Source organism: Rhinoraja longicauda, chromosome 17, assembly GCF_053455715.1.
Source record: "Rhinoraja longicauda isolate Sanriku21f chromosome 17, sRhiLon1.1, whole genome shotgun sequence".
NCBI classification, from domain to species: Eukaryota; Metazoa; Chordata; class Chondrichthyes; order Rajiformes; family Arhynchobatidae; genus Rhinoraja; species Rhinoraja longicauda.
The window spans coordinates 26,687,374-26,712,181 of NC_135969.1; the positions used below are offsets into that span (position 1 = coordinate 26,687,374).

Here is a 24,808-nt window from a genome sequence, read left to right on the forward strand (position 1 = left end):
AAAGACGCTTTACAAAAACAGTCAAGACATAAAAACAAACAAATGAACTGTCCTGACGGAGAAGCGACGAACAAATAGCGCCAGCGTCCTCTCACGTCAGGGTCCGGCAGTAGACAATAAAGAACACAAGACACACAATTACAATTTTTAACACAAACAGCCATCACAGTGATTGCTCCAGGCACACCCTCACTGTGATGGAAGGCAAAGAAAAGTCTTATCTCCTCCTCATTCTTCTCCAATGGTGCCACGAGGCGATCGAGGCTCCCGACTTTTGAAGCCCCCACCGGGCGATGGAAAGTCCCAGGGCCGAGCCGAACAGGCCGATGAAAGTCCTGAGCCCCCACTGGGCGATGAAAAGTGCCGCGGCCAGGCCACGCAGGGCAATGAGGGGCCTGCGAGCGGGTCAATCAAACCTCGCGCTTCGGGGCGGTCGAAGCTGCTACGGCTGGAGCTCCCGAAAGCCGGTCGCCAGCCAGGGACCTGCGAACTCCCGATGTTGCGGTCTGCAGGGCCCACGGCCGAAGCCTCCGAGATGGTAAGTCCAGGCCCTGCGATCGGACTCTTCAAGGTCGATCCCAGCTGGAGGCCGCCGATTCCACGGTGTTAGGCCGTAGCGCGAACGGAGATACAACACGGTAAAGGTCGCATCTCCGTTGAGGAGGAGATTAGAAAAAAAGGTTTCCCCAACCCCCCCACCACCCCCCACATATACAGAGTTAAAAATAAATCAAAACATACATTTAAACGATAACAAAGACAAAAAAAAAAAAAAAAGACAGAGAGACTGCCGGTGAGCCGCAGCTGCAGAACGCAGCCAGGCCCCCACTGAAGGCCCCTGGTGGCGTTGCAGGGTTGGCCTGGCCAAGCGAAGTAGTTGGTGTCCTCAGGCAACTGAATCATCTTACCACAACCAGAGAGCTGTCCTGAACTACTCATTGGTGATCCTCGGACTATCCTTGATCGAACTTTGCTGGCTTTACCTTGCACTAAACGTTATTCCCTTATTATGTATCTCTACACTGTAAATGGCTCAATTGTCATCACATATTGGCTTTCCGCAGACTGAATAGCACACAACCAAAGATTTTTACTGCACCTCGGTACATGTGACAATAATATACCAATGGTTGGTAAGATTTTAAGAGTCCATTATAAAGGATGGTTTACAAAAATGATCCCAGGAATGAGTGAGTTAACATATGATGAGCGTTTGACAGCACTGTACTCACTGGAGTTTGGCAGAATGAGGGGGGGGTCTCATTGAAACATAAGGAAAGGCTTGGATAGAGTGGACGTGGGGAGGATGTTTCCACTAGTGGGAGAGTCTAGGACTAGAGGTCATGGCCTCAGAATTAAAGAATGTTCCTTAAGGAAGGAGATGAAGAGGAATTACTTAAGTCAGAGGGTGTTGAATCTATGGAATTCTTTGCCACAGGAGGCTGTGGAGGCCAAGTCTATGGATATTTTAAAGGCAGAGATAGGTAGATTCTTGTTACTAAGGGTGTCAGGGGTTATGGGGAGAAGGCAGGAGAGAAAGGGGTTAGGAGGGAGAGATAGGTCAGCCATGATTGAATGGCGGAGTAGACTTGATTAACTGAATTGCTTAATTCTGCTCCTATCACTTATGACCGTATGACAATAAACTAAACTGTAACTGCACCACTACTACTCGGTGGCTCTGTGCCGCTGCAAGCTGCATCCTATTCCGCCTCACCCGGCAACCTAACTCATGGGTTCAAATGTTGATTTATTTTCAGGTTGTGATTGATTGAATGGCATGGGGGCCATTTGCTTCTTCTTATCATGAACTGAATGCTGTGGCTGGCAATGGTTATTTGTAATCAACATACACTCTGAAAATTACTCATTAGCAGAAGGAGAATCTGTGTGACAAGCAGCCACACCCTGTAGACCAGTCAATGACTAAAAGGAAACATTCAGCTTGAATTTATTATCCCCACCCGCCTCCCTGGCCCCCTGCACCACCCTCAAGGTCAGGCCCTCCTGTCATTGCCTCTCCACCCTTCAGGGCATTCCAGACGGAATAAGTTCTTAATGATGTTCTGAAAACCCTCAAAGCAAGAGAGAGAAAGAAATGCATTGTATGGTTTGGATGAACCTTCTGTGTAAAGCTAAGAAAAGATTACCCACGTCGCAGATCTGAATTTTACAATTCATCCTGGGCGACTCTGGAATAAAACCATAAACCTTGTTTCCGTACATGAAGTTGGGAATACTGGTTCCTAAACATAAAGAGATACTTGGGGTGGTGGTCAGTTGAAATATTGAAGTGGGAAGATTTTTATTGTCATGGGTATGGAGGCAAAGACAGACAAATGGAGTTGGTAACATATCAGTTCTATTGGGAGAGGAGCCATGTTGGGGCCGAATGGGCTACTGCTGTTCCTGTGCAGGAAAGGAAAGACACGATTGTGTTAGATAGAGAAATTAATCGCACAATTGTTGCAACAAAAGGTGGAAAGCTGAACAATAAGTGGAAAGCTGAACAATCTCCTGCCTAACCAGTCATTGGAGGGTTGGGAGCATGCCTCACATTACCTGACACCCTTCTCCCCATCCCTTTTCCCCTCCCTACATCTGTACAAACATTAGAAATTAATGTAGAAACAAAAAATAGGAGCAGGGGAGGCCATTGAGCCCTTCGAGTCTGCCTTGCCTTTTAATACAATCACAGCTGATCTATCTTATTCACAATTTTCTGCTCTCTGCCCGTTGAATTTGAAGTTGAAATGTACCCATCATCTTCTTAACTATATACAGCAATGGCCACCATGGTCTTCCTGGTAGAGAATTCTACAGGTTCACCACCCTCTGCATGAAGACATTTCACATAATCTCAATTCTGCCATCCTGCCCTGTGACTGTAACCCAGGGCTCTATACCCTCAGCCAGGGAAATCACCCTCCCTCTACACTGGAATTTAGAAGGATGAGGGGGGATCTTATTGAAACATATAAGATAATTAGGGGATTGGACACATTAGAGGCAGGAAACATGTTCCCAATGTTGGGGGAGTCCAGAACAAGGGGCCACAGTTTAAGAATAAGGGGTAGGCCATTTAGAACGGAGATGAGGAAGAACTTTTTCAGTCAGAGAGTGGTGAAGGTGTGGAATTCTCTGCCTCAGAAGGCAGTGGAGGCCAGTTCGTTGGATGCTTTCAAGAGAGAGCTGGATAGAGCTCTTAAGGATAGCGGAGTGAGGGGGTATGGGGAGAATGCAGGAACGGGGTACTGATTGAGAGTGATCAGCCATGATCGCATTGAATGGCGGTGCTGGCTCGAAGGGCTGAATGGCCTCCTCCTGCACCTATTGTCTATTGTCTATCCAGCCTGCCTAACATCATCAGAATTTGGTATAATTCAATGATAACCTCTTATTCTTCTAAACTCGAGTGAATACAGGCCCAAGCGAATAAATCTGCCAACATAAAACAGTTTAGCCATTATAGGAATCAGTCTGGTGATTCTTTGTTGCACTCCCTCTGGAAATTTATCCAATTTTTTAGATAAGGAAACCTAAAAAGGTTCACAGTACTTTAAGTTTGATCTCACCGAGGCCTTGTGTAATTGCCGCAAACATGCTTGCTCCTGTACTCAAGACCTCTTGCAATTAAAGCCAACAGTTTATTCGCCACCTTAACTGCTTGCTGCACTGCTTACTTGCTTTCAGTGATCAATGTATGAGGTCACTCAAATCCCATCATCCAAGACCATTTCACAATCAAGTACCAATGAAGTAATATCCTGCTTTTCTGCTTTTTGAGCAATATGAATAACTACAGTTATTAGTGTTATTCTGCACGTACTGTATGATTCAATTTGTCAAACTAAACATTTTCCCTTATCATGTATCTATACACGGTAAATGGCTCAATTGTAATCATGTATTGTCTTTCTGCTGACTGGATAGCACGCAACAAAAGCTTTTCAGTGCTACTTCAGTACCTGTGACAATAAACTAAACCAAGCCTCTTTACATCTTCATCACAGCTCAGAATCTCACCTGGTTTTGTGTTGTCAGCAAATTTGGAAATATTATGCAGAGTTCCCTCATCCCAATCATCAATACATGTTGTGAGTAGATTCCTGGAGTACCCACTGGTCACTGTCTGCATCCTGAATTTGAACCATTTACTCCTAATCCATATTTCTTGCCTGTCAACTAAATTTCGGTCCACACCAGTATAGAGCCCCAATCCAATGAACTTTGATTTTGCATGAAAGGCAGACTGAAAATACAAATATATCTACTGTACATATATCCACTGCAGGTACTATCGCAGTGTTTAAGCAGGTAGCACTCACACCGGTCATCACAAAGTGCTTCGAGAGACTGGTCCTGCAGCACATCAAAGCCAGCCTCCCACCCACCTTCGACCCACACCAGTTTGCCTACAGAGCAAATAGGTCTACAGGGGATGCCATCGACACTGCTCTTCACACTGCACTGACCCACCTTGAACACCAGGGGAGCTATGTGAGGATGCTCTTCCTCGACTTCAGCTCTGCCTTTAACACGGTCATCCCGAGCAGACTGGTCACCAAACTTTCCGACCTTGGATTTTCCCAAACCATCTGCCAATGGATCAAGGACTTCCTGACCAACCGCCCCCAGACCGTCAAAATAGGCCCTCACCTCTCCTCCACCATTACACTGAGCACCGGCTCACCACAGGGCTGTGTGTTGAGCCCCATCCTTTACTCCCTCTACACTCACGACTGCGCCCCCACCCATCCCACCAACACCATCATCAAGTCCGCGGATGACACGACTGTGGTTGGACTCATCTCAGAAGGAGATGAGACAGCCTATAGGGATGAAATCCAAAGGCTGGCAGCATGGTGTTCAGTGAACAATCTGGTCCTGAACTCCTCCAAAACAAAGGAACTTATAATTGACTTTAGAAAAACCAGTGTAGATTACGACCCACTCTACATCAATGGGGTCTGTGTGGAAAGGGTACCAGCTTTCAGGTTCCTGGGTACGCACATCGCAGAGGATCTTACCTGGTCTACCAACACCATCACCACAGTAAAGAAGGCACAGCAGAGACTCCACTTCCTGAGGATCCTCAGGAAAACCAACCTGCAGGAGAAGCTCATGTTGTCCTTCTATCGCTGCTCCATCGAGAGTGTGCTGGCATACTGTATAACCACATGGTATGCCAGCTGCTCAGAAAAGGACAGGAAGGCCCTTCAGAGGGTCATCACGACGGCCCAGAAGATCATCGGCTGCTCACTGCCCTCCCTGGAGCACCTGTTCAGCCTACGCTGCCTCAGTAGAGCAGGCAAAATAATAAAAGATCCATCCCACCCCGGCCACCGTCTGTTTGTTCATCTGCCCTCTGGTCGACGTTTCAGGTCGATCAAATCCCGAACAAACAGACTTAAGAACAGTTTTTACCCCAGGGCCATACGAGAACTGAACACTACCTTTGCACTAGGCAACACCGTTAAAAAATCTTGTACTTAATATAATTGTATTTAATTGTATTTATGTATTTATTTGTTTTTGCATTTATTGCATATATGTTTGTACGCACCGTCAGGATTGGCTATTTTTAAATTTCGTTGTACTCGTTGCAATGACAATAAATGAATATTATTATTATTATTACTATCACAACATTTAAGAAACATTTAGGCAGATACACAGATAGAATAGGTTTGGAGGGATATGGGCCAAAAGCAGGCAGGTGGGATTAGTGTAGCTGGGGCATGTTGGTCAGTGTGGGCAAATTGGGCCAAAGACCCTGTTTCCATGCTGTATGACTCTATGGCACGGGTTCTCCTTTATCTGCCAATCACATCCACAAACAAAGGTTTATCAAACATGACTTCCCTTAAATAAATCCATGTTGACTTTGTCAAATCCCTTTAATATTTTCAAAGTGCTATGTTATCATATCCTTGATAAGAGACAAGCATTTTCCCAACCACTGATGTTAGGCTCATCAGTCTGTGGTTCCCACTTTTGTTTTTCCCTTTTTAAGCAACAGGATGACATTTTCTACCCTGCCATCAGCAACAACTATCCCATAATCTATGACATTTTGGAAAATGAAAACCAATGCATTCACTATTTCTAAGACTACCTCTTTTATTACTCAGACTCAGGAGTTGATTGGTTTTTAGTCTATTAGATTCTTCATGGTCATCTTATTTTTAACTTCTTGAATATCTTTGCTACTTAAACAGCACTATTAAGACGCAGAAGTCCTGAGTTTTAGTATTTGCTCTTTATATCTCTCTGCGCTCTCTAGCACTCTGAAGATTTTGTCCACCTGCAAATATCCTTTGTGAGTCAGTGTTAAGTTTTGTTTGTTGCAGAGATTCTCAATTAGAAGTTGTAAACATTTGGAAGATTGTCCTTTAAGTATCTGCAAGCATTTGGATTTACTAGTGTCTCTGTTTGGAGGGGAGGTGGGGGTGGAAAGATAAAAGCTGCAGCTGCTAAAGCTCGGGCTATAAAAACATCTATCTTCCGAGTCCTTTTGAAAACCATTACATCATCACCATGGTTCTGTTAGATCATTGAACCGTCCTAATCTACAAGCTCGTCTAAGACCTTCCTGATGGTGAGCATCCCAGAGATTTATGCTGTTTATTGTGGGAGGCGGTCACTGGAGTTTTTACTGTCCAGTGACAATCTGGGAGGTCTGCAAAGATTTATTTTGGGTTTCTCTGCTCACATTCTCTCTCTCTGTCCCTCTCTCTTTCACTTTTCCTCTCATGCAGCCTCACTCCTTTTTGCCTCTCTCTCACTTTCCCTCAGCACTCTCTCTTGCTCAGTTTCTCTCTCACCCTCTCACATTCGCACTCTCGCCATCACTCTCACACAAACACTCTCTCTCTTTCTCCCTCTTTCTCCCTCATTCTCTCTTACACACACTCTCTTTCTCTTGCTTGCTTTATCTTTCCCTCTCACACTGTCCCAAAAGCCCCTTTATGTTCAATTAGTTCTATAATGGCATTGGGAAGATTCTTGTTTCCAGTCAGGGTAGAGAGATCTATGGGTGGAAACTCTGATATTGATGATTCTATCTTACAGATGGATGAATTTTACCAGCAACATAAGTTCTGGCATTTGCAAGGAGGGAAAAGCAGGGTTTAGCCCTCCCGATATTAAATCTTCTTGATTAATTCACACATGGGAAAGCACAACTAATTGGTTTGAATGGTATTGAAGTAATATTCAGAGTAGTTTTTCATGATACGTTCATAAAAATGTCCAGATCTTTGCCAGTGTAGCTCATCTGTCTTATGGGTGTTTCCACGGTAAATGTGTATGTGTAAAGGGGTTGTGAGGTGGGATAAGGAAAGGCACAGAGCTATCTTTGGCAAAAGCTACATTGAATCCACTTCTACTAATTCAGATAATGTGCTCCTAATAAAAGAGTGTTCAGAATTGACGTCATCAAGCAATACTTTAAAAATAGTTGCCAAAAGATTTGAGGGAAAAGTGCAGAAAATAACAGCCTCCATATAATAGTAACTTAGCACGTAGTGAAATGAAGGGTGTCATAATACTGTATGTCAGGGCACCATATAAGTCATTGCAACAGTATATAATGCAGCATGTTATACACTGTACCAGGGATCAGTAGCACTGTATATTAAGGCACCATAAATTCTCAGGACATGATTATTGTATCAGATTACAGTCATACTCTATGTCAGAGTAAAATTCAAGTTTCGTTAGGTTACATCAATTATGTCAGTAAAATTGTCAGAGTAAAAATTAAGTTTATCAGAGTGCAGTGACACTATAGGTCAAAAATACAATAACATTCTCAGAGAATGCAATACCACAGATGACATTATTTAGAATCTCGTGCTTTATTTAAGAGACACTTCTGATTCAAGGACTGCTCTGTTTTCTACACCTAGTAAGAATTCTGGATTTGTATAAAATGCAAGGAAGGGGCAGCAAAAACCAGATTGCGTGTTCACAGTTAAATAGTGGATTGACATCACTGAAGTGATCTGCTTTAGTTCTTTTACTTGCAGTCCATTTAAGTCTCCAATCTGTTGTTTGCATTATCTCAACCCATGCTCAACTATCACCCTGTTCATTAACCTATGCACTGACCACTACTTAACCATAATTTGTTATCTGTCTCTGCTATTCGTCACCCTGGCATCCTGCGTTGCTCCTAAACTTGCCGCTGAAGTCTGCAAGGGGTTAATTTCGGTAATCATGGTTGTGATCATTGATATTTGTCAAGTGGCATTCAAATAAGGAGCAGCCTTCCTTCCAGAGGTGCCATGAATGTAATCTGGTATCAGTGCTTATCGAATGATGGATTAGTCTCCAAGCTGCTAACACCACCTCCCAGGAAGGCGATGAGCACAAGAGGCATGAGTAATAAACAGTTTCTAGGATCATTGACTCAGACAGCGCCTTCAATCTATAATCTGTGTGGTGTCACTGCGAAGGAAGAACCTTATCTCCCACCCGTATATTTTATCCAGAGTCATGTATATGGGGCAACATGGTGGATCAGCAATAGAGTTGCTGCCTTAATGTGCCAGAGACCCGGGTTTGATCCTGACTACAGGTGCTGTCTGTACGGAGTTTATACCTTCTCCCCGTGAACTGCGTGGATTTTCTCTGGGTTTTCCGGTTTGTTCCCACACTCCAAAGACATACAGGTTTGTAGCTTAATTTGGTTTTGGGGTGGAGGAGAGAAAATTACCAAAAAAAGATTTAAATTAAAACTCCAGGAGGCTAATTCCTCATTAGAAGGAAGTCTTTAATCTGATACTGTGTATATTGAATGGCCCTGGATAAGATGGCTGACACTCACTTAATTCAACCTTCTGGTTTTCAGATGGTCATATAGCATTTCTGGTAACTGCTGGCTGTGAGTCAGGATGACCAGATGTCAAGCTGATAATATGTTGCATGTGTTCAGCTTTGTTGGAAGTGCATGTGGGATTCTTTCATCCACCTCATTACCACTTCCACGTTCCCACACCAGGAGGGCACTGCCAATGCTCTCTTTACAAAAAGCCTCAATTCACTGGAAGTGCAAATGAACCAACATTGGCGTCCTCTCTCTGGCCAACGTCCCATGTCTGACTTCCACTTAGTTGACAACATTGGGCAGGTCGTGTCATTTGCCTGCCCCTGGCAATAAATTCTCCAAATGTTTTATTTTCTGAGCTCTGCTATGGGAACAGATTTCCAGGAAAAGATTCAAGGATAGGGTAGGTTTAGAAGGACATGGACCAAACGCAGGCAGGTTGGACTTGTGTAGATGGGACATGTTGGTCATTGTGGGCAAGTTGGGCCGAAGGGCCTGCTTCCACGCTGTATGAGTCTATGATTCTATGACTATATCTGAAAGCTTCCTTGAAAAAATACATCTTCACTAACTCCTGGGGATCTCCAACCCATTAGCCTCTCAAGGTCGAGGAGGAAAATTCCTGATATTAAGAACTTTGTGATTATGCATCGGGAGCGTACGGAAGCCCTTCACATACATGCCAGAAGGAGCTCACTATCTCTGACATTCAGGCATGTTGGATCACATGCAGGCAGAATGGATTAGTTTAATTTGGCATCACGGTCGGCACAATCATCATGTGTGAAGGACCTGTTCCTCTACCATATTCTATGCTCTATTGGCATTATTAGCCACCTCAGAACGCATGAAACCAGAGTGGAAGTAAATTATCCTTGACCCTGCAGGACCCTGAGAAGAAGGCATCCCCACAAAGTTGCTGTGGGTGGGGCAAACTGGACAACCAAATCTTTGTTTGACAAGGGTATTGGGGTATACAAGCATGGTGAGTTAATCAATCAGCAATGATGGAAATGACTGTTGGTGCAGGCTTTCAGACTAAATAATGTATCCACCGATAATACAGACACAAAAGGTGCCTGTGCATGATAGTGTGCAGCATGATTGGACTTATAAGGATCCCAGATGCCAATAAAGATGAAGCCACTCCGTTGTAGTTCATGGCTCAGATTGTACTGATTCTTTGTCTTAACATGGACAAAGACCGTGGGAAAGTTTTTGATAAATTAATTACGTCTTTCCGAGCTGACAACCACAGGGTGCAGCAATCCTATAAGCATTGCTCCTCCCCCACTCCATCAACTGCAAGTGATTGGGGGCCAGGTTATACGACTTGTGAATTAGCTCTTGCTGACCCTGTCATGTATGGATAGCCAAAACTCAAAACCACCAGTAGCGTCCATCCCAGCTGACAATGTGTCAACTGCTGGTAAGTTCTAGAATTCATTACACCCTGAAGCAAAGGCTTAACATGTCAACATGTCGGCTCTATCGTGAGTGAGAGGCTGCATTTGTGTTCGGGAGGCATTTCAGCTGCTGGTCATTTCTGGAGACCATCCGTTTAGTTTATCAGTTTAGTTTAGAGATACAGCGCAGAAACAGATCCTTCGGCCCACCAAGTCCGTACCGACCAGCGATCCCCACACACTAGCACTATCCTACACACACACGGGACAATTTACAATTTTACCAAACCAATGAGCCTGCAAACCTGTATATCTTTGGAGTGTGTGAGAAAACTGGAACACCCAGAGAAAACTCACGCAGGTGTGGGGAGAATGGACAAACTCCATACAGGCAGCACCTGTAGTCAGGATCGAACCTGGGTTTCTGGTGCTGTAAGGCAGCAATTCTACCGCTGCACCACCATGCAGCCCAATTGCATTGAAAGCAGTTCCTCATGAGTCACAATGGGAAAAATGAAGAGGGGTCTGGGCATGGTGCTGAGGTTCCAAACTCTTGGACAGTTCTGGGTCTATCGATTCACTACAGCCACCATTGCCAATTTGAAGGCCGACACCTTTCACAACCTTACAGTCCCAGCCTGGGATTGTGGGCAGATAGTCCAGCTACAGTTTTCAGATTCTGAGGTGAAAGTGTTACCATGAGGTGACGTGAGGATGGAAAGCTGAGGAAAGGTCCTGTTATCCCAAGCAGTGACCCAGCTCCCAAGATGCGAGGAGAGAAATGGCGATCGATCCAAAATGTCCCAACAAGTAGTTGGGCTGATTGGAATGAGTAGGGGATCAGCAGTGGGCTAATGAAAGTGATTCACTGTTCTAACCCATGCCTGAGCCTAAGAGGCGTAAAGAGAATAGGTAGACAATAGTTTACCATTTCATTACAAATGCTACTTTTCATTATCTTGCATCAATAAAGCATTGTAAAATAGCATCTGACAGGAATCTATGTCGACTCAAAACAGAAGTTGCTGGGGCATCCAGCAGGTCAGGCAGCATCTGTGGATATCAAAATGGTTAATTTTTTACGAGATGCCCTTTCATCAGAACTTCAAAACTCGATCTGAAACATTAATTCTGTTTTTCACTCCAGGCTGGCATATTGTTTTAATTTCAGGTATCTCGTTACATAGTTTAACGTCCCATAATGATTCTACGATGTGCTCTAGCATAATTTACTACGTTAAAGGAACAAAATAAATGCAAATGTTAATTTGCACAGTTGCAATTTGTTAAATGCTTTCAGATGTGCAAGGGATAATCGGATTAGACTTGATCGAGGTCCTTTGCATAGCCTGATAGGTTACCCAATGTTGTGTGTTCATTTAATCAGAACAGGGATAAAACTGTTGCATGGCTGACACTTAAATGCCCCCTGAAATTCACCAGCTCAGTTCAAGGATAGTTAGAACTGGGTTATAAATGCCTTGCCCCAAAGCTCAGATTCACGAACAAAGAATGAATAAACAGATAAGTAACCTTCCTTTAAATTGCAACACTGAGTCAATCCTTTCCAGTTGTTTACACCTGGAATCGGCCGCGTTGGTTCCAATTGAGATCTTTTTTTTTGTGGCTCATTCTCCTTTCTCAGATGGAGTAAAGTCCGAAGGCTATGCGGCTTCATATTATCTCAATGGAAGAAGAGATATTATAATGTGAGATGAGAAGCAGATTGTGGCCAAGGGGGCAGGAAACTTGTTCCATGTAATGTGCCATACTTTAGAGTTTAGATACAGTGTGGAAATAGGCCTTTCTGCCCACGGAGTCCACGCCAGCCAGCGAACAACCTGTGCCCCAGCACTATCCTACACACTAGGGACAATTTACAGTTTCCAGAAGTCGATTAACCTACAAACCTGTACGTCTTTAGTGTGGGAGGAAACTGGAGCACCCGGAGAAAATCACAGGGAGAATGCACAAACTCTACAGACAGAACACGGCACGGTAGCGCAGCGGTAGAGTTGCTGCTTTACAGCGAATGCAGCGCCGGAGACTCAGGTTCGATCCTGACTACGGGTGCTGCACTGTAAGGAGTTTGTACGTTCTCCCCGTGACCTGCGTGGGTTTACTCCGAGATCTTCGGTTTCCTCCCACACTCCAAAGACGTACAGGTATGTAGGTTAATTGGCTGGGTAAATGTAAAAATTGTCCCTAGTGGGTGTAGGATAGTGTTAATGTACGGGGATCACTGGGCGGCACGGACTTGGAGGGCGGAAAAGGCCTGTTTCCGGCTGTATATATATGATATGATATATGATATGAGAACACATTGTCAGGATCGAACAATGTGGCACTCTGGCACTGGCAAGAATACAACTCTACTGCTGAGTCACCATGCCACCACCTCAGCTTGGTCAAACAGCCACCCTGTACCCAGCACAATTTAGACGATGAGTTACCTTATGATCAATATGATCCAGCCACATGCTGTGCCCCTCACTAACTCATCAATGAATTGCTCAACCACCAGCACCATCCACCCTGTGCTGATGGTTTGTGGAATTTCTTTGCTGCTGCTTTTCTTTGATGGTCAAATGTGTTAAGATTTCTTTATAATGTTCAACCCTTCTCCGAAGCTTCATTGTGACTTAAAGTTGGAATTCCTGATATTCTGATCAGTTTACTGAAGCAGAGTCTAAACCACCAAGGAAAAGGTTAGGATTCTTTTTATTCAAGGGAATTCAAAGCACCAATATTCAACAAACATTTCCTTTCCATTAGAATGGATTGGCAAAGCTTTAGAAATGACATTTACAATCACCAGGAGTGACACAGACTGAAAATGAATTCAAACATGTACGGTTGCTTTTGTGTTGAGGGCCACATTCTGAAAATACCCCTTTAAGCCAAAGTGAGTGATTAGTGATCCTAATGAGTGATACAGCATGTCTGCTCCCATTTGTTTGGATAGATTACAGCTGGATTGCCAGAGCACCAGTATATCTATTGACTGGAACAACACTTCAGGCTGAAGAAACGATTATGTGGCAGATGATAGGGATATTCAAGAATTCCAAAACACAATCCATCCTCAGGGTAGATGAGGTGTTAATGGGATCCATTCTCTCCTTTTCAATATAAATTAAGAGCGTAGGTATTTCAAACGAGCCAAGACAATTCAAAAACTCCAGTGCTTTAATTAAATTCTCAACAATAACTAATGTGCATATAAAGCTGCAGGGAGGATATTTGGCATTGGTTCATCGTCTGGTTGGGTAAACAGATTGAGAAAGGCTGATTCTGGAACTCTGAAGATATTTTAAGTTTATATGTAGGTTTGAGATAACAGTTTAAGAAATAATATAGTTTACATATTATTCACGACATCTGGTATGTTCAATTGGGTAGAACATTTATTTGATTATAATATTACTTCAATATGATTCTTAATGCAAAGCACCCTGCTTCAAAATTCAACTAATTTTCTCGTTAAATTCTGAAAACAATATAACAAAAGCATGCATGCATGTATGTATATTCTATGGAAACATTTAATACTGCTGACTGTTTTCTTCACTTGTCATCTTTACGTCTGTTTTCCATTCACATTTGCAAAAGATTATGCTCCTTGAAAGTTCCCTGAGTAACGCAATATCTTCTGATGTTGACGTCAACTAGAAAGGGTCTTCGCAGGAGCTCTCAAAGGTTGGTGAGGAGCCAGTGGTAAGGGGTAGATAAAGAGCAGTGAAAGTCCACTGGAATTCCCTCTGAGATTTCCATATTTCCTGGTTAAAACGGAGATTAATACGCTCTTGATTAATAAGGGTGTCATTGCTTATGGGGAGAAGGCAGTAGAATGAGGCTGTGAGGGAAAGATAGATCAGCCATGATTGAATGGTAGTGTAGACTCGATGGGCCGATTGGCCTAATTTTGCTCCTATTACTAATGAACTAGTCAGTCAGGGAGAAGAAGGGTGAAGAAGTGTGAAGAAGGGTTTCGACCCGAAACGTCACCCATTCCTTCTCTCCCGAGATGCTGCCTGACCTGCTGAGTTACTCCAGCATTTTGTGAATAAATACCTTCGATTTGTACCAGCATCTGCAGTTATTTTCTTATAGAAGAGTGTGTATTTTCGGTCCCTTATTTACTTTTCTGTAGATGAAAACATATTGGAAACGACACCATGTTGGAAAGAAAGTGAAACAAATTGACTTTCCTTTTTAAAAAGCCTTTTCCTTGAAAGAAAAATTATTTACTGTGCATTCTGTTGTTGTATAATTTGTTCAGCAATTTGTGATGAAGGGGAGATATCTCATGAGTGGTAAATCAGCACAGTTTGCTGGATGATTTGCAGTATTTCACTATTAGCTCACCATCAACTTTTCTGGGAGTTCCAAGGAATCTCTACTGTTCAAACAAACTCAACTCCCTGCAGAAGGAGAGGATCAACAGTTAAAGCTACTGAGTCCAATTTCATTCTGAGATTTGGGTTCCTGCACTACCACTGAAATACTCTGGTCACATTTAGGGAACAATTGAGATTCACAAGTCTCATTCCAACAGATGGTAAATTGTTCCTAAAGGTTTCTAACATTCAGAATTCAATTTCTTTCTGTTTTTAATCCCTGTTTTTTTCCTCTCTGTATTCATAGACGTAGGTACATAGACAATAGGTGCAGGAGTAGGCCATTTGGCCCTTCGAGCCAGCACCGCCATTCAATGTGATCATGGCGGATCATCCACAATCAGTACCCCGTTCCTGCCTTTTCCCCATATCCCGTGATTCCGCTATCCCGAAGAGCTCTCCTTTTCCTCTTTTTAGTTCTCTTTCTGTACCTAATTCTCCTTGCATTTCCTGCTGGTTTCTTTCTTGATGACAAATGGTTCAGGTAGGAGACCATAGGTTTCATTGTAGCCTTGAACCCATTGTCCCATTGCACATTTGTCAGCTCTCACTTCGAAGAAACTGTCGGCATAAAAACACATCGAGCTGTGCAAGTCAGTGAGGAAAGGCCAACAGGACACACTGGGAGATGCCCTGCTCCCGTAAATTCAGGGATGGTGCAAATGCACTGCTGGAGTAGCCTATCCATCGAATCTGTTGAGATCAATCAGTAGGAGCCTCAGCAGGAGAGCTACTCCTTGGGCATTGACCCTGGCTGCAATGCTTGATTACTATTCAGTGATACCTGGATTAAAGTCGATCGTACGGAAACAGGACCCTCAACTCACCATATTCACACTGACCATCAATGAACTTTTCACACTGATCCTACATTAAAGCAATGTTTTATTCTCTCCATATTCTCATCAACACCATATCCACCCAATGTTACCTCTCTCCTACACACTCGGCGCAATTTACAGTGACAAATCAACATATCAACCGGTACATCTTTGAGCTCAAGGAGAAAATCCACACAGTCAAAGGGTTAAGCTACAAAATACACTCAACCAGCACATGAAGTCAGGATTGAACCTGGGTCTCCAGTGCGATGAGACGGCAGCTCTACTCATCAGGCCACTGGGTCTCCCAAGGAGCAGCTAATGAGGCATTCAAATGAGGCAAACCACTGTTTGTAAAATAATCTATCAAGCCATTCTCTCCAAGACCACAGCCGAAGTACCCACATATTGTAGGTTCAGTGGGTACAAGAGGACCAAGGACATATTGGGCTGCTGTTAGGAGTTGGAGGCGGCACAGTGGGGCAGCGATAGTGTTGCTGCCTTACAGCGCCAGAGACCCGGGTTTGATCCTGACTACGGGTGCTGTCTGTACGGAGTTTGCACGATTTCCTTGTGACCATGTAGGTTTTCTCCGGGTGCTCTGGTTTCCTCCTACACTCCGAACATGTACATGCTTGTAGGTTAATTGTCTTTAGTAAAAATTGTAAATGGTCCCTAATGCATTGGATAGTGCTAGTTCCCAGGGTGATCACTGGTCAGCGTGGACACGGTGGGCCGAAGGGCCTGTTTCCATGCTGTATATCTAAAGTGAAATCTAAAGGAGCTGAGGGTTGAAGAAGTCTTGGAAAAGCAGCAGCCTCTCTGCCATGTTTAAGCTGGAGAATGATGGAAGAATAAACTTTCGTAGGATGAAAAACATGCTGTTTCTTCGAACAAACAGTGCTTTCTTTTAAAGAAATCCTAGACATAAGGCATTGCTGAATTATGGTGAGTCCAGGAATGAGTCCAGGGAAATGTAACTGGATGAATTGGAGCTGCCACTATTTGCCTATTTTAGAACACAATCTAATGTAATTTAACCTGATGTACACATTCACAATGTCAATGTTGCCAAACATGCTGAGAACTTGGAATCATCGACGAGTATTCAGGAATTTTCAAGGTCTTGAGGCAGAAAGCTCATTGGATGTGGAAAGTTAATAAGAAACAGCAGATGCTGTAAACCTGAAATAAAAAGCAAAATTGCTGGAAGTCCTCACTGGTTAGACAGCATCTGTGGAGGGAGCCGCAGGGTCAACATTTCAGTTCAACAACCATTCATCAGGTAAAGGTTAGGACAAAGGTTCATGAACCTGAAATATTTCCTTCTCCACAAATGCTGCTTGACCCGATGAGTTTCCAGCATTTTCTCTATTGGTATTCATGATATCATCTCCCATGCCTTTAGCAGAAGGGGCAGAAATATGGGAAACTTGTTTAGTTTAAAGCTACAGCATGGAAACAGGCCATTTGGGCCACTGAGTCAGTGGATGTAGGTACTAAATGAGTACTTTGCATCTGTATTCATCAATGAGAAAGACGTGGAGGGCAGTGAGATCAGTGTGGTGAATACTAATATGCTAGGGCAATTCAAGAAGGGAGTGGTGTTGGGGTACTTGAAAAGCACAAAGGTGGATAAATCCCCAAAGGAAATTACGGGAGCCTAGACTGAGATCATTGTATTCTTTCTAGCCACAGGCACGTTCCAGTTGGACTGGAGAGTGTTGTTCATTTGTTTAAGAAGGGAAGTTGAGATATTCCACAAAATTATAGGCCAGAGAGCCACTTATCTGTTGTAGGGAAACTGTTGGAGAAGATTCTTTGAGATAGAATCTGATTGCATTTGGAAGAAAAATGGACAATTAGCATGACTTTGTCCATGGCAGGTCCTGTCTTACAAACTTGATTGAGTATTTGAGGAGGTGACAAAGGTGGTCGCAGAGGGTAGGGCAGTGGATGTTGTTTACAATTAAGGCATTTGATAAAGTCCATTATGGCAGGCTGATCCAGCAGATTAAGATACATGGGATTCACAGAGATTTGGTTATTTGGATGCAGAACCGGCTTACTCTTTAAAAAAAAAAGAGTTGTGGTGGAAGTTTATAATTCTGGCCATTGGAGTTGTGCAGTGATCTGTGCTATGACCTGTTGTTTGTGCTGTGCATACAGCACTTGGTGTGAATGTAGATGGATACATTTGCAGACTACACCAAAATTGGTGGTGTTATGGGCCGTACGAACGGCTGTCAAAAGTATACAGCAGATAGATCAGCTACGGAAATGGGCGGAGAAGTGGTAGTGAGGTCAAATGTGAAGGGAAAGTACACAGTTAATGGTAAGACCTTCAACAGCATTAATATGTAGGGTGATCTCGGCGTTCAAGTCCATAGCTCTCTGAAAGATCGAACCCAGGTCTCTGGCGCTGTAAGGTAGCAAATCTACTGCTGCGCCACTGTGCCACCCAAGTATAAGTTTGCATCCTGTTCAGCATGGGCTTTGTGAGCTGAAGGACCTTTTCCTGTGCTGCACTGTTCTATGTTCCAGATATGTGTTGTCGCACTCGCTGTATCAATGATGCTGTTCACGAGGGAGACTTCTAGAACGTGTGTCGAACCTAGATATATTCCTTCTACTTCATGCCCTTCAGTGTTGCTCAGTGTTGATGGAATAAATCCACAAAACATTGCCCCGTAAAAAAACATGCATTATTGATATTTTACATCTTCAATATGACTCTGTATATATTATGCTGCCTGAAAGTATAAACAAGGACATGCCATAGCAAGTTTATTTGAGTGGGAAATGTTTTTTTATGAATTTCTTTTCACACAAGCTTGTGAGTTTTACCAACATTCTTGAAAACAGTTTTGGAAAGCATGCAATCAACCACCACACTCAGACTAAACTGCATATCAAACAACCAGCAAAACTGACCTAAGTTTACCACCGACATCTTGCATGGTAATAAAAGCTGATTAATGGCAGCAAACTGGCAATTTGTCCTGGAAATAGCCAATAATTGCTGGTACTGTATTTTTCTGCAAATCCAAACCTCATGGACACGTGCAATTCAGACTAAGAGGCAGAACTGGATTCATCTGGTTACATTTACAAAATACCATCATGACTCATGCAAACTAGTAAATAGATAATCTGCTTTCCTGCTTAAATAAATTGAAGTAAGAGAAACAACACTTTATGCTCACCTCTGCACAAAAGAAAACATTTCACCAGACACTTGAACATAAATCTCAAGATATCAAGAAAAGAAATTGCAAACATAAATTTGTTCAAATCAACTATAGTTAAGCATTATGAAAGTTAAACTGTGCAGGAAGGAACTGCAGATGTTGGTTTACACCGAAGGTAGACACAAAATGTTGGAAGGAGTAACTCAGTGGGTCAAGCAGCATCTCAGGAGAAAGGGAATAAGTGACGTTTCAGGCCAAGACCCGTCTTCTGATTAAGAGTCAGGGAGAGGGAAACAAGAGATATGAAAAGGTATAAAGAACAAATGAATGAAAGGTATGCAAAAGGACAAATCAAAGCCAGCAACGATGATCAAGGAAAGGTGGAGCCCACAATGGTCAATTGTTGGTTGTGGAGAAGGTGATAATGAGTGGATACAAAAGATGAAACTAAGCAGGACGACAATGAAACTAGTAGGATGATTAGGGCGGGGAAAGGACGGAGAGAGAGGGAATGCAAAGGTTACTTGAAGTTAGAGAAATTAATATTCATACTGCAGGGTTGTAAGCTGCCCAAGCAAAATATGAGATGCTGTTCCTCCAATTTGCATTTAGCCTCACTCTGACAATGGAGGAGGCCCAGGACAGAAAGGTCAGTATGGGAATGGGAAGGGGAGTTAAAGTGTTTGGCAACCGGGAAATCACGTAGGCCAAGCTGCTGGCTATTGGGAAGAGCAGCATGTGATGTATATTTTCAGCACTGGGTGTGCATCTTCAGTATGCATGCTTGCATACAATGGGTGTGTGAAAGTAACTGTGAAAAGGACTGAAGTTGACCTGCTGAGTTACTCCAGCATTTTGTGAATAAATACCTTCGATTTGTACCAGCATCTGCAGTTATTTTCTTAAAAGGACTGAAGAGTTTGCTGCTCTTGCATGCAATGTTCTGTGAATAACATTGTGGTAGTTTGTACTGATCCTAAAACATTGTAGCAATTGGGAGATTGGGGGGGGGGGGGGGGGAGGTGGGGGAGGAAAGTTAGTTGTGTCTAGCCACAATTGTTAAACAAGCTAGATGCAGGAAAAATGTTCCCAATGTTGGGTGAGTCCAGAACCAGGGGCCACAGTCTAAGAATAAAGGGGAGGCCATATAAAACTGAGATGAGATCAAACATTTTCGCCCAGAGTTGTGAATTTGTCGAATTCTCTGCCACAGAAGGCAGTGGAGGCCAATTCACTGAATGAATTTGAAAGAGTTAGATAGAGCGCAAGGGGCTAACAGAATCAAGGGATATGAAGAGAAGGCAGGCACGGGTTACTAATTGTGGATGATCAGCCACGATCACAATGAATGGCGGTGCTGGCTCGACGGGCCGAATAGCCTCCTCCTGCACCTATTTTCTGTGTTTTATGTTTCTATGTGAAAAACCATTGGCCGTGTTGAAAGAATGAAATAGAATCAAATGTGCCAGATTCACTTTTAGCAAGGAAGGTGAGGTCAGTTTGGAATATTTCTCTGCCCACCCCCAATTCTATTACATCGCTTGGACCTAAATGAGAACAAGAACCATCTTGAAAATAAGTTAATTAAAAATATGACGGAGCACTTTGAAAAATGCATCCCCAGGTGGAGAGAAACAGAAACATGCAGAAACAGCAAGTTTTAAACCTATACTGATATCAGTTAGGTATTAAAGTGCAACCTTTATAATTTTGTTACCGTTTGGTACAATTATCTCTTTGAGGGGAAAATAAGGCCGCTGAGTTTTGATTAGAACTGGCCATTCGGCCCATTGATCTTTGTCTGTGTTTGTCGAGCTCTTCACACTCATCGACAGCTGCCTTTCCAATCCATTTGAATGTAGTCATTACTAATCATCGGATGCTGCTGCTAATGTTTCTACATCAACAGTTTGAGTTTGAAGTTAATCTAATATCCATCTGAGACTCACTGTAACCATAAGAAGACTCAAAGGGGCGACCTTGATTGTGGGAAAGTTTTGATTAGGACGTTCAATATAGGTTTGCATGCTTCACCCAGCCACACCTCATTTCTCTCAGCCTGTGAATTTGATGAGAAGATCCATTGATAGATGTTATCCTGGAGATTCTTTCAAAAATATACTGTGGGTAGAGCTGCTGCTTCTGCTCCAGTGACCCCATTACAATCCTGGCCTCCAGTATTTCTGTGTGGAGTCTGCAAGTTGCTCCTCCAGGTCCTCCGCTTTTCTCCCACATCCCAAAGATGAGTCTAGTTGGTAGATTAAATGACTGTTGCAAATTGCTCCTTGATTTCAGTGGCAGAATCTAAGAGGAGTTGGTGGGATAATAAATAGGATTAATACAGGATGAATGTAAAGGATGGTTGATGGTCAGAGAGGACTCGGTGGGTGGAAGGACCTGTTTCTGTGTAATTCACCACCAACAAATTAGGGTCAGTTACTAAGCCCTTTAACCCTGCTCCCTCATTTAATAAAATCACGGGCGATCTCGTTATAACCTCAGCTCCATATTCCCTTGATATCCCTTAACCTTTGCTTACCAACAATCTACCCATCTCTAACTTAAGAATATTGGAAGACTGCTTCTGCCAGCCTTTGAGGAAAAAGGTTCCAAAGATACTGCAGGAAAATAAATGTAATCGAATCTCTTGCTGCAGTGAGTGACCCCTGCTTTTATACAATCACATTTTGGGCGACATGGTGGGTTGCTGCTCTACAATGCCAGAGACCCAGGTTCCATCCTGACCACGGGTGCTTGTCTGTACGGGGTTTATCAGTTCTCCCCGTGACATGTGTGGGTTTTCTCTGGGTGCACCGGTTTCCTCCCACATCCCAAAGATGTACAGGTTTGTCGCTTAATTGGCTTGGTATAATTGTAAATTGTCCCAAGCATGTGTAGGATAGTGTAAGCTTGCGGGGATCGTTGGTCGGCACGGACACAGTGGGCTGAAGGGTCTGTTTCTGCGCTGTATCTCTAAACTAAAATCTAAACGAAGCCCCCTCGTTCTAGATTCTCACCCAAAAGGAAATGCGCACTCTACATCTAACCTGTCATGCACCTTGTAAAATGAGTATTTAGCATCCACGGAGAAAATCTGTCAACCAGCAAAGGCAGCTGTTGGGGTTCACTGTGTAATGTCGCACAAGCTGCTAGACTCTGCTCGGGTCAAAGTTCAAGCCAGCTGCCATTTTGGCAATGGATGAACGACTCTGGATCAGAGCATCACTGACACAACACAGTTGGCTGCCCTCCTGCAATGACATAACACACAGCACACAAATTTATAATCCCTTGAGGCAAGACCTTTAAGGGCAATAACTTTCATGCTCTTCGGTCCATCTTATGTCACTGCGACTTCTTTTCCATCTGGCACATAAAGCTCCAAAAATTGCTGCTCTCTAGTGAGAGCTGTCTCTCACTCAACATATGACCGTTCCAAGTGTCTCTTAGGGTCATTCAAATAAAACCACAATTACATATATTTACTGTATATAGAACCTTTAAAGTCTTAAAATATCTCAAGATTTCATCAGTGATATCACAACGTTAAGCGTACTCAGAAGGAAATATTAGCACCAAAGTATATTCAGACTTCTGTTTTAGAAAAAAACTAAAATGGAGCATGAATATATTTTATTTTATCTTTAGTTCAATTTGGTTCCTATTATTGCTTAGCAGAATCATATCTTTTCAGTTATTAGTCAAAACTATACCTCCTCCCTCACATCCATCCAGGGAGCCTAACAGTTCTTCCAGGTGAGAGAGAGGTTCACAGGCACCTCCTCTAAACTCATCCACTGCATTCAGTGTTCCCGATGTGGCCTCTTTTACATCAACCAAACCAAGCATAACTTGACAACCGTTTCGCCGGATACTTGCGCTCTGTCCGTCTAGGCCTGCTGGATCAGTGGATGTAAATGGACAGATGAAAGTTTGGGTTTCCTTTCTACCAGCTATCTTCCCTCGACTCCATCAGTCTAAAGAAGGGACCCAACCAAAATTGTTTCCGTCAATTTCCTTCCACAAACACTGCCTGACCCACTGAATTCCTCCCAGAAATACGAAATAGGTCAGGCAGCAGCTGTGGAGAGAGCAGCAAAGTTAACTGGGGCGGCATGGTGATGCAGCAGTAGAGTTGCTGCCTTACAGCACTTGCAGCGCCAGAGACCCGGTTTCATTCCGACTACAGGTGCTGTCCATATGGAGTTTGTACGTTCTCTCCGTGACCGCGTGGGTTTTCTCCAAGATCTTCGGTTTCCTTCCACACTCCAAAGACATGCAGATTTGTAAGTTGATTGGCTTTGTATAAGTGTAAAATTGTCCCTAGTGTGTGTAGGGTAGTGTTGATAGAAAATAGGTGCAGGAGGAGGCCATTTAGCCCTTCAAGCCAGCACCACAGAGTGCCGGGATCGCTGGTTGGCGCAGACTGGGTGGTCCGAAGGGCCTGTTTCCGTGCCGTATCTCTAAACTGAACTAAACTAAAACATTTTTAACTGTCGATTGCGGGAGGAAACCCACATGATCACAGGGAGAACATGCAAACTCCGTACAGACAGCACCCATAGTCTGGATCAAACCAGGGTGTCTGGCGTTGTAAGACAGCAACTCTACCACTGCGCCACTGTGCCACCACTTCTTTTACTGGGCATTTGACCATTTATCCCCTTCCTTGTTTTTATATCAATTTTGCTCCAGCATTGATGGGCATATTGGGACAATTTAATTTCCTGCATTCTCACAAGATATGAATGTCCTTCCTCGGTTTTTTGCAAATAATTGTAACCATTGCACTCTACATGAAGCTGGCAGCTGCATCCTCTCTACAAGCTATGTAGAGATGCTTTTTGCATCTCTTTGGGAGTGACGGGCTGACGGGAGGGGGTGGGGGTGGCAGGCCGGTGATTCGTATGTAGCTGGTATTTGTGTCTGACTGTGCATTTCTTCTGTCCCCTCCCCTATTTATCCACCGCTGCAGGATGAACAGCTCATGCTGTACCACGATCAGACGGAGTGTGGCAAAGGAAAGTGTCCATACGACCCTCAGCAGCGAATAGCCTCGGCAATGATTGGTGAGTAAGTATAGACGGGATGTGGATAGCGGAGTGGAAAGTGAGTGGGACGCTCTGCCATTTCGGGAATGTTTGTGCTGGCGAACCTTGCGGTCACAGTTGGTAACAGTCAGTTAAAAACGGCACTTCGCTCTCCCAACAAGTGCTTGGCTTGTTTTTATTTTTGTGCAATTAATGGGTTGTATAGGCTTCATGCTGGGTGTAAAAGCACTGTTCCTTTGTGCATTTCATGTCAGCATCAGAGGTTGCATGGCCTGTTCGGTGCCAGTCTCAAGTGCCTTGATATTTCAGCTCACACTGACTGATTGTTCCGAAAAATGATTCTACAAAGGTGCAGGCATACATGTAATGGAACACGCTTACAGTGATGGACCACCCCAGCCAGAGTCTGAGATCTCCCACTTCATTCACTGACAGATCAAGTGCAATGTAACACTCCTTCATCATCATCGCAAAAATATGGTTTGATGTCAACCCTTTAACCTTCAGTGATATTTTCCATTTTCCCCTGTTACATATCATTGCAGGCTCTGAGTGACGTAGCCCATTCATCACCACATTACTTGGCCTTCGTTCTTGCAGAAAACAGACTTGAGATTGTCTGACAGATGGAAATTTTAGCTTAGAATTTGAATACAGAGCCCAAAAGGGAAATGATGGTATGTAGCTCTGTGCACCACACATCCAAATGTGTGCCTGGTTGTCTTGAACCAGTCCTCAGAACTGAAAGGCAAACAGTTCACTCCATTAACAGAAATGCCAGCATTGTAACTAAAGTCTAGGTCGTTCAGTGCATGAAGAGAAAGAAGGACGTGTATTTACTCCGTTTCTTTTGCAATATTGGATGAGGAAGTCAAGAAATATTGCCGCCAATTTGCAGATTGGAAAGTCCCATGGTTTTGTGGTACTGACCGGACAGCTTCTTCTTGAGCTGGTGATTGAGGAATAAATACTGGCCAGACCAATGGGCAAACTCTCCTCAGAAATTGTGCCAGGGGATCTGTTACATCCACCTAAGCTGCCAGATAGGACTTCAGTTTAACATTTTGTCTGAAGGATATCATGCATGACTCTGCCATAGGACCATG

The 24,808-nt window shown here is 43.5% G+C and overlaps 1 protein-coding gene across 2 annotated transcripts in view; it reads left to right on the top strand.

Annotated features, from left to right (window-relative positions):
• Nucleotides 1-24,808, top strand: part of sema3h (sema domain, immunoglobulin domain (Ig), short basic domain, secreted, (semaphorin) 3H) — a 145,601-nt gene that overhangs the window by 66,301 nt on the left and 54,492 nt on the right. For both annotated transcript variants that reach the window (XM_078414429.1, XM_078414428.1), the window contains one exon: nucleotides 23,627-23,720. In XM_078414429.1, the coding sequence (XP_078270555.1) occupies nucleotides 23,627-23,720 (94 nt within the window). The remainder of the gene's footprint in view (nucleotides 1-23,626; nucleotides 23,721-24,808) is intronic.